The sequence below is a fragment of the Diabrotica virgifera genome, chromosome 4 (genome assembly GCF_917563875.1).
Source record: "Diabrotica virgifera virgifera chromosome 4, PGI_DIABVI_V3a".
In the NCBI taxonomy this organism is placed as follows: domain Eukaryota; kingdom Metazoa; phylum Arthropoda; class Insecta; order Coleoptera; family Chrysomelidae; genus Diabrotica; species Diabrotica virgifera.
The window spans coordinates 233,464,841-233,482,074 of NC_065446.1; the positions used below are offsets into that span (position 1 = coordinate 233,464,841).

A 17,234-nucleotide genomic window follows, 5' to 3' on the forward strand; every position below is an offset into this window, starting at 1 on the left:
TCGAGTCAGCCTGTAGTCAGGTCGAGTCAGCCTGTAGTCAGCTTTGCGCAAAATGAGACAAAAATGAGCAGAATGGACCTCAGCGATTTCTTATGGGATTTTACATGGGAAAATACGCCGAACTGTCCTAGCCCTTTTACTGATGGGGCTCCTAATCAATGAAAGTAAAACGAAATATATGTAATACGAGCCTCAATAACCAAAGCAGAGACAGCATCGGCCAGAACATCACCATCAATAACTTTAACTTTGAGCACGTTAGAGAATTTAAGTATCTTGGAACTACAATAACTGAAGAATTTTTGGTAGTTTCTATGAAAATTTTGAAACATACTTTCCCTGAAAACCTGACGTGCTGAAAAAAAGCGAAGGACAGATTCGTGAACAGCACACCCCATTTACTATAGGACACCTATTAAACTTGAAACACTTTTTCATGAAATAAAAATGGGTCTTTGTGTTATTTTAAGGTATTGTATGCGAGAAAATGGTTTTACCTTATGGATTCAGATATATCATCTTCGATGTCATTCGACAAACCCACTTTCCGTTTTGGTTCTTTCCGTTTTGAGCCACTTTTGCCGTTTTTCCTCCAGTTCTTAAAGAAACTAAAGAATCCCTTACCAGATTTCCCTCCATGGTCCTAAAAAATTTAAATAAAGTTATTTCTTGTAAATCATAATAGCTACAACAATGAATAATACGTAAAATGAAATACATAAAAATTCACGTCTTCACGATTTAGGAGACGAAAAAGTGAGGGAACAGTTCTTGATAGAGCGGTACTAACAGTTGTGTTTCGTCTTGTGAACGCTCCGCTCCCTAACGCCGCGTTCAGAGTGGACGAGCAAAGAGCAAAGAGCAAAGAGCAAAGAGCAACGAGCAACGAGCAAAGAGCAAAGATCAAAAAGTGCACGTTCAGAGTGGACGAGCAAAGAGCAAAGAGCAAAGAGCAAAGAAGTGCTAATAGCGGGTAGTTACGCTAGACGAGAGTTTAGTTCTTTTCCACTCGGCAGTATGGATAGGAGCGGTAGGATATTTGCTCTTTACTCTCACAGTAGTCCATGTAGTGAGACCGCTCCCGTCTGAAAAAATTTCCGATTCGGTCTCTTTGTGGATTCCTATTTAAAAATATTTTAAAATTTCCTTTAAACAAATCTGAAGGGTGCCGGGCGGAATTTTTGGGCAGAAATTGTTTAAACAATTTTTTTAAACAAATACAAAAGATCACGTTTTTTGCTCTGGAACATATATTTTTAAGTTTTGTGGGTCATTCTAAACAACAAAGGTATCTTGTAAATGTTCTCAAAAATTGATAGTTTTCGAGTTATAGGCAATTTAAAATCTGAAAAATGCGAAAATACGCATTTTCGAGGCCTAAAAACTCATATTTAAATTAGTATTTTTGAGGTTGCCAGATACTTAAATTGAAGTTTAAACATTGAGCTTCAAGACTCTGAAGAGTGATCGCATCTAACCTTAATTTATACCGTTGTTTTTTAATTGTTAAATATGCGATTTTTTTGCCGGTGCGGCGCGCTCTATTTCAAAAATCTCCTATTTTCCTCCGAAAATTATTTTTTCTAGATTTTTTGGGATTTTCTAAATAAAATAAGTTTCTTGACATTTTTCTCAAAAGTTAAGAGTTTTAAAGTTATAAGCGATTTAAAATCCAAAAATGAGTTTTTTATTAACTTATAACTTTAAAACTATTAACTTTTGAGAAAAATGTCAAGAAACTTATTTTATTTAGAATATCCCAAAAAATCTAGAAAAAATAATTTTCGGAGGAAATAGGAGATTTTTGAAACAGAGCGCGCCGCACCGGCAAAAAAATCTGATAAACACGCATATTTAACAATTAAAAAACAACGGTATAAATTAAGGTTAGACGCGATCACTCTTCAGAATCGAAGCTGAATGTTTAATCATCAATTTAAGTATCTGGTAACCTCAAAAATACTAATTGAAATATGATTTTTTAAGCCACGAAAATGCGTATTTTCGCATTTTTCAGATTTTAAATCGCCTATAACTCGAACACTATTAATTTTTGGGAAAAATTACAAGATACCTTTTTTGTTTAGAATAACCCAAAAAACCTAAAAATATATGTTCCGGAGCAAAAAACGTGATCTTTTGTATTTGTTTAAAAATAGTTATTTATGAAACAGTTCGTGAAGTATGCTTTTTGCGAACGCACGCGATATTTAGAGCACTAGCGACAGCGGAGCGAGTGCTATATATCGCGTAAGTTCGCAAAAAGTACTTCGTGCACAGTTTCATACAATATTTTATCTACTCTACCATAAATAAATAAAAAAACTGTAACTCTTCGTCACTGGAATTCATTTCTATTCTACAATTTTTAGAACTTTGACATTTAAAAATTCTAACTTCTTTCAAACCACAAAACTGTAAAAACTTTTGTCGTAATTTATTGCTCATTATGTCATCACCATGACAACGCCAAAGTTAAGGATATTTGATTATATGAAAGTGTGTTAAAAACAGTGCGAAAAAGTAAGTCCCATTTAAAATACATTGTTACTTCACGCTCACTTTAAACACTTCACGCACTGCTATCTATAATGACAGTTTTCACAAATTAAAAACTTACACATAACATAACATAGAGTAGATAAAATTGTTTAAACAATTTCTGCCCAAAAATTCCGCCCGGTACTTTTCAGATTTGTTTAAAGGGGACATTTTTGAATAGGAATTGACAAAGAAACCGAATCAAAATTTTTTTCAGACGGGAGCGGTCGCACAAAATGGACCAAAAAGTGCAAGCGGAGAAATCAAACTTTTTTGGTTTCGCCGCTTTGCTCTTTGCTAGCACTCTGTGTACCTCCATTTCCCAGTATGAGTTTGATTTCTCCGCTTTGCTCTTTGCTCTTTGCTCTTTGCTCGTCCACTCTGAACGCGGCCTAAACCACAATCGCCTTTAGGCGAGCGGGAGATACCCCTAAAATGACCAGGTACTGACCACGGAGGGCCGAAGGGCTAATTTTATTCATGCTTTATATTTTCGAGGGTGCTGAAAACGAAAATGAAGTTTATTTTAAATTTTATGTGGGGGAACATTGTCAAAATCGCAATTTTAACCTAAAAATAAATCACGTTTTTTTGCGTTTACCTCGCTACAACTCTGTTCAATTTTAATATTTTTTTCTGAAATTTTTACAGTATATAGCTCTAACATTTCTAAAGACAACGATACTTCTTTTAAGCTTTAATTCTTATTCTAATAAAGGTTATGAATTTTTCAAAGGGAAAGGTACGGATTTGTGCATTGCAAAGTTTAATCGCAAAAGTTGAGTGACGAAATTTAAAATTTAGCCTTTTAATCACGTTTATGTTAAAGTAGAGAGTACAAAGAAGTTTTCCGGAAAATTTTGGTCAAAATGTTTTATAGAAAAAAAATAGTGTAACTTTTATTATCGACATTAGAAATCCCGATATAACGGTTATTTTTCGAGATACTGACTATGTGTGGTGAATGGCTAATTTTGGTCTTAGATTTTGTTTTTGATGGTGCTGAAAACGAAAATGAAATTTATTTTAAATTTTATGGGGGGGGGGGGGGCGGGGGGATATTGTCAAAATCGCAATTTTACCATAGAAATAAAAAAAAGTGAAATCACGTTTTTTGCGTTTAACTCGCTATAACTCTGGTCGATTTTAATATTTTTATCTAAGATTTGTACACTATATGTTGCTCACTTTTTTGGTACCTGCTTTAAGATTTTAGTCTAATTCTAGTAAACGTTATGAATTTTTTAAAGTACAAGGTACAGATTCTTGAATTGCAAAGTTTAATCGCAAAAGTTAAGAGGCAAAATTTAAAATTTATCTTAATAATTACGTTTATGTTGAAACATAGAGTACAAAGAAGTTTTATGGGGAGTTTTAGGTCTAGATGTGTTATAGAAAAAATATGTTGCAACTTTTAATTTTAAGAAAAACGTGGTTTAACTTTTTTTTTATTTTTAGGGCAAAATTGCGATTTTGACAATTTTTTCCCAACTAAAACTCAAAATAAACTTGATTTTCGTTTTCGGCACCATCAAAAACATAAAGTAAGACTAAAATTAGCCATTCACCACCAATGATTAGTATCTCGAAAAATTAGCGTTATTTTGGGGATTTATAATGTAGATGTTAAACGTTGCACCATTTGTTTTCTATAAAACATTTTGATCCAAAACTTTCCAGGAAACTTTTTTGTACTTATGTTTTATTTTTGAATTTGATTTAAAATCTATATTTCTAATTTTGTCAGTCAAATTTTGCGATTAAACTTTGCAATTCACGAATCTGCACCTTGTACTTTAAAAGATTCATAACTTTTACTAGAATAAGACTAAAATCTTAAAGCAGAAACCATTGTCTTCAAAAAAAGTGAGTGATATATAGTGTAGAAACTTTAGAAAAAAATATTAAAACGGAGTTGTAGCGAGCTAAACGCAAAAAATGTGATTTTTTTTTATTTTTAGGGTACAATTACAATTTTGACAATATTCCCCCACCTAAAATTTAAAATAAATTTTATTTTCGTTTTCGTCACGGTCAAAAACATAATCTAAGACCAAAATTAGCCATTCTCCACCCATGGTCAGTACCTCGAAAAATAAGCGTTATATTGGGCATTTCTAATGTCGACATTAAAAGTTGCACCATTTTTTTTTCTATAAAACATTTTGATCTAAAACTTTCCAGAAAACTTCTTTGTACTCTTTATTTTAACATAAATGTAATTAAAAAGCTAAATTTTAAACTTCGTCACACAACTTTTGCAATTAAACTTTGCAATGCACAAATCCGCACCTTTTCCTTTGAAAAATTCATAACCTTTATCAGGATAAGAATAAAAGCTTGAGACAGATACCGTTGTCTTCAGAAATATTAGAGCTACATACTGTAACAATTTCAGAAAAAAAATATTAAAACGGAACATAGTTGTAGCGAGGTAAACGCAAAAAAACGTGATTTTTTTTTTATTTTTAGGTTAAAATTGCGATTTTGACAATGTTCCCTCACATAAAATTCAAAATAAACCTCATTTTCGTTTTCAGCACCCTCGAAAATATAAAGTATCAATAAACTTAACCCTTCGACCCTCCGTGGTCAGTATCTCGAAAACTAAGCGCTTTTTTGAGGGTGTCCTGCTCGTGTACTTATATGTAAATAAACCAGCGTTTTTCAATATTTTTGATTTCGCGACCCCTTTACAGGTTGAAATATTCTCACGACCCCCTTGTGTCATAGGAAACCAAAGAAATAATGTAATAATTAAAAGACTACATACGTTAAGTAATTATTTTTCCTATTTTGGTACATTTACCTGTTACTCACGCAGGAAAAAAAATTAAAGAAACATTTTGTTTTGCAGTTTGACGAATCTATTAATGTTTCCGACTGTGCACAGTTTGTAGTATGTGCGCGCTTTGAAGCGGATGCCAGTATCACTGAAGCAATCTTATTTTGCAAAGCAATTCCTGCAAACACTAGTGACAAGTGTTTGTAGGATATGTTTTTGGAAAACACTTGTGACTACAATATTCATTTCAAAAATTGTATCGCTATTTGTAGCAATGGTGCTAAAGCTATTACTGGCAAAAGTAGGGAACTCATTGCAAAATAAGATCGATAATGCCAAACATATCCTGGACACAAGGGCGGTCATAAGGGGGGGCATGGGGGCCCCCAAAGGTGGCAATGCACCTTAAATAAACTTGTCTAGCAACACAGGATAATGTTATGTTAATATATTTTAAATTATTTACTCTGTAAATTAATTATTTTGAATGGATTCACATACGGATTTTGAAATACCTAGATACTGCAATCTGTAATAATGATAGTTAATCATAATGCCTGTCTCTTCAACTCTGGTTACGCCAATGCAAGTGCATCGCCTCCCGCGCGAATCCCGACACCGGCGACGTCCAGTGTAGAAACAGAAACATAAGAATGCCTATGTACATATTTTTTTATGGAAGTTATATCGTTGTGTATTGTGTAGAAATTTGAACGTTCTGAAGTATCTATCGTCTACCCGATATACACTATCGTATCGTAGTTATAGAGGTGACATAGGTGCAGTGCACTATATATATTGCCGGATTGTAATCATCATTTTATTCCAGGGTGACAGGTGAGTAAAAATCCATAGATAGGTTAGGAATAATTTTCTGTTTGCTAACGGAACGAATACATCAGCAATGAGTAAATAATACTCTGCAGTTTTCTCTCGTCCAGCGCAGATGTTCGCTATATAGGATGCTATTTCGAAATACAAAAGTTAATAGATTCCGATTTGAACGAAAAGTGACTGCAAATTATTATTAGGCTCAAATTAAAAAACCTGGGCATATCCATCTCTCGTTTGGCCGGAATCACAAATGTTATTTTTTTTCAGAAAATGAAGAGGGTAAACAATACGAATACGTTGAATTCGTATTTTTCTGTTGTTCCGAAGAAAGTAATTAAAGATGTGGGTGATAATGGGTCATCCCGGTCATCTTCCTCATCGTCTTCTCAACAGAATCTCGTAGTGCCAGAACGACTTACAACAGTATCAACATTACAAACATCAGTTAATAATGAAAATACTCTAAAGCAAGTCGCTGTAGAAAAGTCCAATGAAGTTAGTAACTACGACATTGGTCGAGTTGTTGATGGTTTGAGTGGTTTGGGAGACTTTCAAAAATATAATTATTTGAAAAATACGTGGGTTCCGGAAAAAAACTACTCATTTCCATTTTCTGAACATAACAAAAATAACAAGTTAGTTAAGCGGTACTTGAGATACGATCATCTCCAAAAATATAACTGGATTGCGTTTTCGGACTTGAAGAAAGGACTTTTTTGTAAGTACTGTGCTATCTTCGCAAATTCAGGTGGTAAAAATAAAGCAACAAGTTTGCAAAGTTTGGTTACCACACCAGTTACAAAATTTGCAAAATTATTTGGAATGGATGGTGTGCTAGATAAACATAATACAAATCGATATCACATTGAAGCGGTTTTATCGAGCGATAATTTTATAAAATGTTACGAAAACCGATCTTTAGATATAAGAAATTTGATAGATAGTGCTCGAGCCAGGCAGATAGAGGATAATCGAAATCGGCTCAAACCAATCATTCGATCTATAATTTTTTTAGCCAAACAATGTATACCTTTCCGTGGCCATGGAGATGACGGGCCATTGTTAGAAGAAAGCAATGTGACAAATAATGAGGGAAACTTCCGAGAGCTTCTTCGATTCAGAATCGAAGCAGGAGACAAAACTTTAGAAGAGCATTTAAGAAACACGTCGTCACGTGCCACATATATTAGCAAAAGAACGCAAAATGAGTTAGTTGATTGAATGTTGTAAAGACGAAATTTTGTCTGTTATCGTGAAAAAAATTGGTGATGCTAAATAATACAGCATTATGTTTGACGAAACTACTGACATAGCACATGTTTCCCAAATGTCGATTGTTATTAGATACTTAGAAGGTAACAACGTGCGGAAGGATTTTGTGTCATTCATAGATTGTCATTCTGAGAACTATGAGCTCAGTCCCGATACGTTGGAACCGGTTTTGAATGGTACTATTTTAGAAAAATCAGTAATAAAACAAGTTCAAAAATTTCGTTTACCATTGGAAAATTGTGTAGGAGTTTGTACAGACGGATGCAGCGTAATGACATCAAAACAACAAGGAGCCGTCCAAGAAATTCAAAAAGAAATGAATATAGCTGTACGATGTCCATGTTTCAATCATGCTTTAAATTTGAGTTTGTCGAAATCATCAAACGTTCAATGTGTGAGAAATGCTGTAGGGTTAATGAAGGAAATAATATCTTTTTTCAAAGCCTCTTCTAAACGCAATTATGTCCTCAAACAAACATTGGGTGATCAGCTCTCTGGATTGTGTGAAACGCGATGGGTAGAACGGCACGACTCCGTTCTGCAGTTTAAAGCATCGATTGAAAAAATTTTGCAAGCTTTGAATTTGATTTCCGAATGGAACGAAAGAGAATCTTCCAGTAAAGCTAGGACGCATATACTTGCGATCTCATCAAATTGCAGCTTTATTATCACTTTGTTTTGTCTAAATGAAGTACTCGCAATAACGTTACCTCTGAGCAAATTATTGCAAACAAAAAATTTGGCTATAAGCTCTACACAGAATGCTGTTCTAAATACGCTGCTTGTTTTGAAAGACAAACGCAACAATGCAGAAACAAATTTCAATGCTTTGCTTAAAGAAATAATGCCATGTCTAGAAAATTTGAATATAGATTTATGTATTCCAAGAGTGAATAAATTCATGAAAAATCGACCTAATCCAGATATTCATTCCTACACAGAATACTTTCGAATAACGATATATATTCCTTTCGACATACGACATACTGTTTTCTTTATCGACAGGCTCTAGCTGCTAAGTTAGTACCTTCTGATTTAAGGCAAGCGTCCACAGACCCGCATCGTACGCATCGGACGCATCGTACGCAACGGATTTTAGCTTGCCTTGTACAGAAACTTATGTAACCGCGTCCACTGATCCGCATCGTACGGATCACATTATCGATTGTCAAACTAAAATCCGTTGCGTACGATGCGTACGATGCGGGTCTGTGGACGCTTGACTTTACATGACGTGCGCAAGGACGTAATAAAAATTGTGAATTCTCTCAAAAGGTAAAGCTTTGCAAACCCGGCTATTCAGAATCGTTTGTGAAGATATGGGCTCGCTTCATCAAAATCTTCTTTATTACACAGAGGTCAGGTGGCTATCCGAAGGAAAGGTATTGACAAGAGTTCTGGAACTGAGAGCTGAATTGTTATTGTTTTTACACTATGCAAAATCTAAATATGCTTATCGTTTTTCTGACCCTATTGGCTCTTAAAATTAGCATTTTTGGCAGATCATTTTAATCTCATTAACAATTTGAACAAGAACCTTCAAGGAAGAGAAATGGAATATTTTAACAGCTGAAGATAAAGTAAAAGCTTTTTACGAAAAATTGCGCTTGTGGTCAACTTCTCTGCAAAACAAAAGATTAGTCTTTTCCATGTGTTCGGAAGATTGTTGAATACAATGCAACAGACCAAAGTTTTGCAGTATCGGCTCACATTCCTTGCATGATACTTGCATAATTTACAAGAGCAACTTTTGACATACTTTCCAGACTTGCACTCCGAAGCTGATAATGGGCGTAGATGGATGTTAAAACCTTTTTTGGAGAAATCAATAGATCTGGCTGGTGTCACCACAAAAATAAAAGAATGTTTTCTAGATTTAGGTGCTGATGGCATGCTTAAAATGGAATTTTATTCGCAAAGTTTCGACGTATTTGGATGAAACGAAAACACCAATATCCGTAGCTGGTAATGGAAGTTCTTAAATTATTAGTGCAATTCGCTACTTTACACGTGTGTGAACTGGCATTTTCTTCAATGGTAAACATTAAAACTAAACAGAAAAATACACTGCAATTAGAAAATGATTCGATTATTAACGTTTCAAAAATAGCACCACAATTTGATAAACTTTTTAAAAACAAATAAGGACATCCTTCCAACTAAAATTGTTTTTTTTGTGTAAGATCCTCACCTCAACTGTTTCTTTCAGTCGGCGACCCCCTGAGTAAGGCTTCGCGACGCCCCTAGGGGTTGCGACCTACAAATTGAAAAACACTGGAACTGAGAGCTTGAAAACACTTGAAAAACACTGTTATAAACAATATGTTCTGGAAAAGGCCAGATGGAAGAAGGTCTGTAAGACGGCCTAGAAAAAGGTGGAAAGATGCAATCAAAAAAACCTGGAGAAAATAGGAGTAAGACAATTAGCGGCACAGGACCGACAAACATGGAAGACAATAGTAAACACGGTAAAGACCCACGAAGAGTTGTAACGTCATTGATGATGATGATGATATTACTAAAACTGAATTGGGAGTTCAATTGGGAAGAAGTTTGTCTTTCAACCATTTTGTATAATTCTGGTGATTGATTTATCTCTTGCTATTTTGACCACACTTGTCTCCTCATTCTGCATATGTGGTTATTTAATTATTTTTTTTATTTAGTGTTCATTCGTTTATACACTGTACGTTACACTGTACGTTACACTGTCTTCTAATATCTTCACTCCTCTTTCGACCTCTCAGCTTATTTCCTGTAATTCTTCTCGGTACTATCATCTCTGCCGTTTCCAGAAGCCGTCTTTGTGTTGTGGCTGTATCGGGTCTTGTTTCTGATGTATAATGCATATGCCATTATTGGTCTTATAGTGGCTTTATAAATTCTTGATTTCATCTCAGTGTTAAGATGTCGGTTTCGCCATATAGTTTTATTAAGGCATCCTACCAGTCTATTTGCTTTTTGTACTCGATTTCTCACTTCCTTGTCCAGGTCTCCGTAGCTTGAAAATGTAATTCTAAAGTATTTTATTTCTATTACTTGTTCAATCCTGTTACCATCAATTTATATTTTACATCTGATTTTTTCTTTACTAATGATTATTGTTTTAGTTTTCTGAGACGAAATTGTAATATTGAATTCTTTTGCTATTCTGTTAAATCTGTGGACTAATCTTTGTAGACTATCTTAATCTTTGAATAAGTGTCTTATTGTGTCGTCGGCGTAACAGAGTGTTTTTACTTCTTTGTTTTCCATTCTACATATATCCTCTTCCTTTATTGACGTTTTTGATGAATTCATCCATGTTTAAAATTAAAAGCAAAGGACTTGATGACAGCCTCCCTGTCTTATTCTGCTGCCTATGGTAATGTTTTCAATAGTTTTTATAATATCATGGATTACATCTTTGAACCTAACTCTGTCAAATGCTTTTTTTAAGTTAATCAGACATAAAAATGCTGGTCTATTATACTCTAGTGAATTCTCAGTAATTTGCTTTATGACGAATATTGCATCCTGTTGCATCTGTTGTTTATCTGCTAAACTTATCCTCTGATTCACTAGTTCTTGTAGAATTTTAATTGTAAGTTTTAGGGTAGTGTTTAACAAGTTTAGTCTTTAGTATATAAAAAGTCTGTAGTTTTCTGGCTGCTTTTTATCTCCTTTTTGAATAGAAGAATTAGTTAACTCATTCTCCATTCTTCCGGTATTTAGATAGATGTTTAGATTTTAAGCACACATTTTGTCCATCATCATTCCAACCGTTTGCAAGGTTCATCACTATATACAATAGTTCTATCTACAAAACAAACTGTGAAATACTTAAGAATTAGTTATAATGTTAATTAATAAATAGCTTACTTTCAGATTTTTATTTCACTAATTTTTTTTAGAGATTCTTCTCTTTGGGCCAGCATTTCAGCTTGTTCCATAAAAGTTTTGCTGGTTTCCGGTGTTACCACAAATTCTAATTTCTTCACACCATCTTCCTAAAAGAAGATAGTTTACCAGTTACAATTCTTTCGTTTTTAAATAGCTTTCATGGTAGGTCTCCTTTTGTGGATATTAGCAAACGTACAAATGGTATTATTTTCGTATATTTTCATGACAGTGCTTAAGTTTGTTATTCCTCTGTAGTTGTTGCAATCCATTCCATCGCCCTTTTTATAAATGGGTACTATCTGAGCCTTCTGCCACTCTATTGGCATCTTTCTTCTCTCCATATACCATTAAATATCTTTAGTAAAAACTCTGTTGCATTTTGTCCCGTTTTTTTATCATTTCACTGGTTATTCTGTCATACACTGGTGCTTTTCCCTTTTTAATTTCTGCAACAGCTTCTTGCAGTTCATTTTATGGTTATAGAATCTACATTATAATCTTCATTTCTTTTCATTTCAATTCTTTGGTTCACCACTTTCTTTTCTTCATGATATCAGTGTTTGTAGCATCTCTTGGAAATATTCTCTCCATCTGTTTATCATTTCATTTTCCTCTGCCAGTTTTAATTTTATGTTTTCTATGTCTTGCATTTTTTCTTCTCTCATTGATTTTAAAACTCCATAGAACAGTTTCTGATTCTCTTTACTGTTTGTTTCAATCTTTTCCCCAAATTCTGCCCATTTGTACTTTTTTGCTTTTGTAACAAATTCTTTTACTAATCTTCTGTGTTTTTATTTTATTCTTAGTTTTCTGGTGTTTTGTTTTGTAAGTATATTTTCCAAGTAATTTTCTTTGTTTTAATTGTTGTTTTATTTCTTCATTTCACCATGCAGTTTGCTTTCTTTTATTGCTCCTTGTACTTGTTGCACATACTTCTATCGCTGAATTTATTGTTATCTCTTTGAAGTAGTTCGATAATTGTTCAACTTTTGACCCTCTCTATTTTTGTTAATATTTTCTAGTTTTTGATTTGAGATCATCTGGTACTTCCTAGTATTCTGTTTATTTCTCAATTATAAGACCTAATAGTTTCATATTCTTGTTTCTTTTCTTGCAGTCTGTTAGTGTTGTTATTATCTGATTTATTTTGTTTTATTTTCAGTACTATGAAAATATACGAAAAAATACTGAACAAAAGAATAATCAGAAAAATTGACAGCACAATCGAGGAATCACAAAGCGAATTCAGAAAAGGCAGAAGCACCCATGATCATGTATTTACAATCAAACAAATAATATAAACATATCAGCAGCAGGAAAAAGATGTATATGTATATTCAGAGACCTTGAAAAGGCTTTTGACACGGTACCAAGGCAAAAATTATGGGAAATATTAGAGAAAAGACGTATTAGTAACAAAATTATAAGGGTAATTAAGAACATTTACAACAATGTAAATTATGTCATCAGTCAAAACAGGACATCAAAACTATTTACTACAAACGATGGTTTGAGACAAGGAGGAGAATTATTCCAACACTATTTATAATTTACATTGATGAGATAATTAAATAAAGTAAAAAAATGCATGTGGGTTATACAAATTTCAGGAGAGTAGACATTTCAGAAGGAGCATTTGCTAACGACGTCGTCAATTTGATCGAAAATGAGAAACAACTACAAATAAATATAGAAATATGGAATGCCAATTAATAACCATAAAACAAAAGTTACAGCCATGGGAGAAAATGAAGAAGAAAAGAAAAACATAAAAATAGTACAACTAAATATAGAACAACCACGAACCGTTCAACACTTAGGAGAAGAATTAGAAGCCAACGGAAGACAGGAAACAGAAATTAATAATAAAAACGTGAGATGCAATGAGCAATAAATTTATAAATAAAAAATAAATAACAATATGGTAGAGGAGCCCAAGCGGGGATTTTTGCAGTTACTCGAGCCCATCAGATTATCATATGGGGAGAAACCTGGTACCCTGCAGATGTTTCTCTACCATATATTGGCTCTAAACACAGGGGAGTTCGTTAAGGGGCGCCCGAAAAAAAAATCTATCCTTAAAAAAACTCAAAATTGTCAGATTAAGATAATGTAAGTTAAGTACATGCAAGAGAGAGTATATTTCAAAAATCTGACGATTTGGGCCGGGCGTAAAGAAATGGGTGAGTCCCAAAGTTTCACAAGAAAAAAGCGAATATTTCGCGAAATAAATGACAGATTGAAAAACTAAAAAATACGTTCCCAATATTTTCAAAAATCTATCGAATGATACCAAACACGATTTCCCACGGAGAGGGGTGGGTGGTAAATTTAATATTTTAAATACGAATCCCGCGATATTTAAATGAACATATAATCGAAAAACTGTAAAATACACTTATTCAATATTTTTAAAAAGTCTATCGAATGGCACCAAACACGACTCCCCACGGAGGTGGGGTGGGGGGTTACTTTAAAATCTTGAATAGGAGCCCCCATTTTTTATTGCAGATTTGGATTCCTTACGTAAAAATAAGTAACTAAGTAACTTTTATTCAAAACATTTTTTCGAATTATGGATAGATGGCGTTATAATCGGAAAAAACGATTGTTGGAAATGGAAAATTAAATTAAAAAATGGCAAGCGCCCCAAGGTCGGATCCAGGACCGATTTTCGGGAGGGGCCATGAACTTTTTTTGGGGCGGGTTACCGGGGTCTGGTGATAATTTTTAAAAATTAGGGTTACAATGGTGAATTGTAAGGTACTTTTCACACACTCTTGAGTAACCATAAAGACACTCAAAACGTATCGTTCTTAAAGTATTATTAAAGTCAACACCGATTCCTACACATTCCTTCGGATAGAAGAGTAGTTCTTTCAACAAGTTTAATACCATTTTTCCCAATGCTTCTTCTGTCAGGCCTTGTCCTTCCATTTTTATGTTCTCGTCAATGAACTTGACAAAGTCTAGACGAATGTGTGTGACGAACTGTGCATGTATTTCAAATTTAGAGAAAGTTGTTCCACGTGGGATACGTCGGTCGTTTCGTCAAATATGACAGAGTAATAATTTGCAGGTTGAAGCTGATTCATTATTTGTTCAATTATTTTTTTACCACAACATGTTATCAATAATTTATTTTGACTAGTGCTACTAATGTAAGTTGCTTGGGAAGATGCTGTGGATAGGTGTTGCTTAAGAGTCTTATTTCCTGATGTGATTTTAAACCTTAACAATTCCCCTCATTGTTACGATGGCCTCTTAGAGGAATATTTTGTCGACCTAAGAACACTATAGACTCTTCTATTGGTCGTAGTCTTGCTCTGTTTTTTTGTATCTGTTTAGACCTCTGTATTGGGATTCACAGCATCTCTTAGTAACCATCTTATTAAGTGCAAGACTAATTCTTTTAATATTTAAATGTCCTTGGTAAACGAATACGCGTTGTTTATCATAAACATGATTGACCCATATTACCACACCAGTGTATCAGTTTTCGATACAAGGTCAGCTTGCAGCAGCAAATATTAATTTTTATTTATAATCAAGTTGACTCAGCATTTATAATACAAACACTTTCACTTTTATATATACCAAAACATAAACAGGCGATTCCACATTCTTAGTTCTAAATTCATTGCGTAAAGATTAGTCATGGGTATTTGAGATCCCAACGGGTAAACATCACAGCGGATAAATATTTAGCCACCAACTCTTTACCGTAGTTACTTCAACTTATAAATAAATAAATATACTGTGAGTAGTGTTACTTCATCAACCCCTATAGTAGGGGGTAACCACCCCTTAACTATCTGAGATGGTTCAGATAAACAGGAACCACCATACCTCCGAGAGTCTATCTGGTTAATGACTGACTTTTGTGTGTTGCGATAACTTTGTAGAAAATCCAGTCCAACCTGAACTCACTCCTTGTAGTATGATGATTTTTCATGGGTTGATATGGCTCCATCTTTGCCCATGAGTTTGGCGAAAGATGTTAAAGGTTTCGTGACAAAGTATTGGGCTGTTATCCTTTTATTGCGTCCATATTTTTTATTAGAAAAATAAAACGCAATACATACTTGTACAACAATCCCTTTTGACTGTGCGAAAGTACCAACCAACACCTTTGTTGTAAGTGCTGGTAACCCAAGTATCCCTCCATTTCTTTTTGATTATTTGTGTGTACAAAGTATTGAAATTGATACGATTTTGATGGCTGGTAAGGTCGTTCTAACAATTGGCAATTTGTAAAATTATCAAAATTTTGATTTACAAAATATCCTATGTCATTCTTGAAGCTTCCGTTACTCCTTTTGTTCAATTCTAGTCCAGAAAATATATTTATCCCCTGTATTGTACATATGTGTTTTAAACTAAAAACATTTGAACTGCAAATATTTAAATTTATATTTTCTTAAATTCTCGGAGGGGACCATGGCCCCTACTAATAGAAACAACAATTAATGTCTATTAATTGTTTTATTGTAATTACGTCATATTATTGCTATTGCAATTAAATCAATACATATTTCAAGAGTCTGTGGAAGATGCAGAGATGGGAATCAAAGTGAATGGAGTATTGATCAACAACATACGATATGCTGATGATGCTGTCTTAATTTGCGACAACATAGCAGAACTTCAACAACTTGCCAATATAATCGGAGAATACAGTAAGTGAATGGGATTAGAGATTAATACCAAAAAGACCAAATTCATGATCATCTCCGGAAACTTGGATGCATTTGAAAACTCCACCATAACACTGAATACTAAGTCCATTGAGAGAGTGAGCAAATTCAAATACCTAGGAACGCGGCTTTTTGAAGACTGGGCATCGGACAGGGAAGTAAAATGTCGCATTGAGCAAGCTCGACAAGCTTTCGTAAAATTCAGGAAGTACTGACCTGCTCAGAGTTCAACCTTACACTGAGACTAAGGTTTACTAAATGCTACGTGTGGTCGGTGCTGCTATATGGCATAGAGGGCTGGACACTCAAAATGAGAGATATAAACAGATTAGAAGCCTTCGAAATGTGGCTTTATCGCCGTATCCTAAAGATACCATGGACGGCGAAAGTCACAAATGTGGATGTCCTTAAAAGAATCAACCAAGAACGTCAGCTTTTCGAAAACATCAAGAAAAGAAAAACGGCGTATTTGGGTCACATCATGCGAAACGAAAAATACCAGTTCCTTCAACTTATAATCCAGGGTAAAATTGAAAGCAAGAGAGGAATAGGACGCAAGAAAATGTCCTGGATCCGAAACATAAGGCAATGGACAGGGATTAACGACATACAATCTCTAATACACATTGCAAGAAACAGAGAGTTAATGGAAAATGTGATCGCCAACATCCATTAGTGGATTTGCATTTGAAGAAGAAGAAGATAGGTAGGTATGTATTAACCTTTGGTTGCGAGTCTTGGGTTCTAACAGAAGACGGAAGAGTAAAATACAGTATTAAGTTGCTCTTGTATTGTATTATAATGTATTGTCGCCATACACCTAGTTGTTATATAGTGGGTAATATAACCCGTACGCGCGCCAATGGTAAATATAAAATTCTTAATTGTATGTCGAAAAATGTGCAATAACTACGTCTTAAAACCCACCAAATTTCATTTGCATATCTCAATTGGTTTTAAAGCAATAAATAAATCGTCCGTTTGTAAGAAATATTTCAACACCCCTTATCTCGAAAATGAAGCATTTGCGGACATACATTTTATAAAGCAAATTGTCATTATTTTATCATGCATAATTACCCCTTAAAGTTTACCATTCTTATTTAAAAACACCCTGCATTGATGAAAAACGTGGCTACTTGTTAAAGTACCTAACTTTTTTATGGTCCAACATAAGCGAATGAATGAAAAAAGAAATGTTAAGAAAACATGAGGCTATAGTT

At 34.1% G+C, this 17,234-nt stretch overlaps 1 protein-coding gene across 2 annotated transcripts in view; it reads right to left on the reverse strand.

The window, feature by feature from the left end:
* The window catches only part of LOC114338882 (uncharacterized), a 103,135-nt gene that overhangs the window by 7,406 nt on the left and 78,495 nt on the right, over nucleotides 1–17,234 (reverse strand). The window contains exons 7-8 of one of the 2 annotated variants that reach the window (XM_028289520.2): nucleotides 11,294–11,421; nucleotides 500–643 (exon numbers count right to left, since the gene is read on the reverse strand). In XM_028289520.2, coding sequence (XP_028145321.2) covers nucleotides 11,296–11,421 — 126 coding nt within the window. In that variant the 3' untranslated portion in view covers nucleotides 500–643; nucleotides 11,294–11,295. Of the gene's footprint in view, nucleotides 1–497; nucleotides 644–11,293; nucleotides 11,422–17,234 lie in introns of those variants that run through there. The other variant, XM_028289514.2, reaches the window with a different exon arrangement.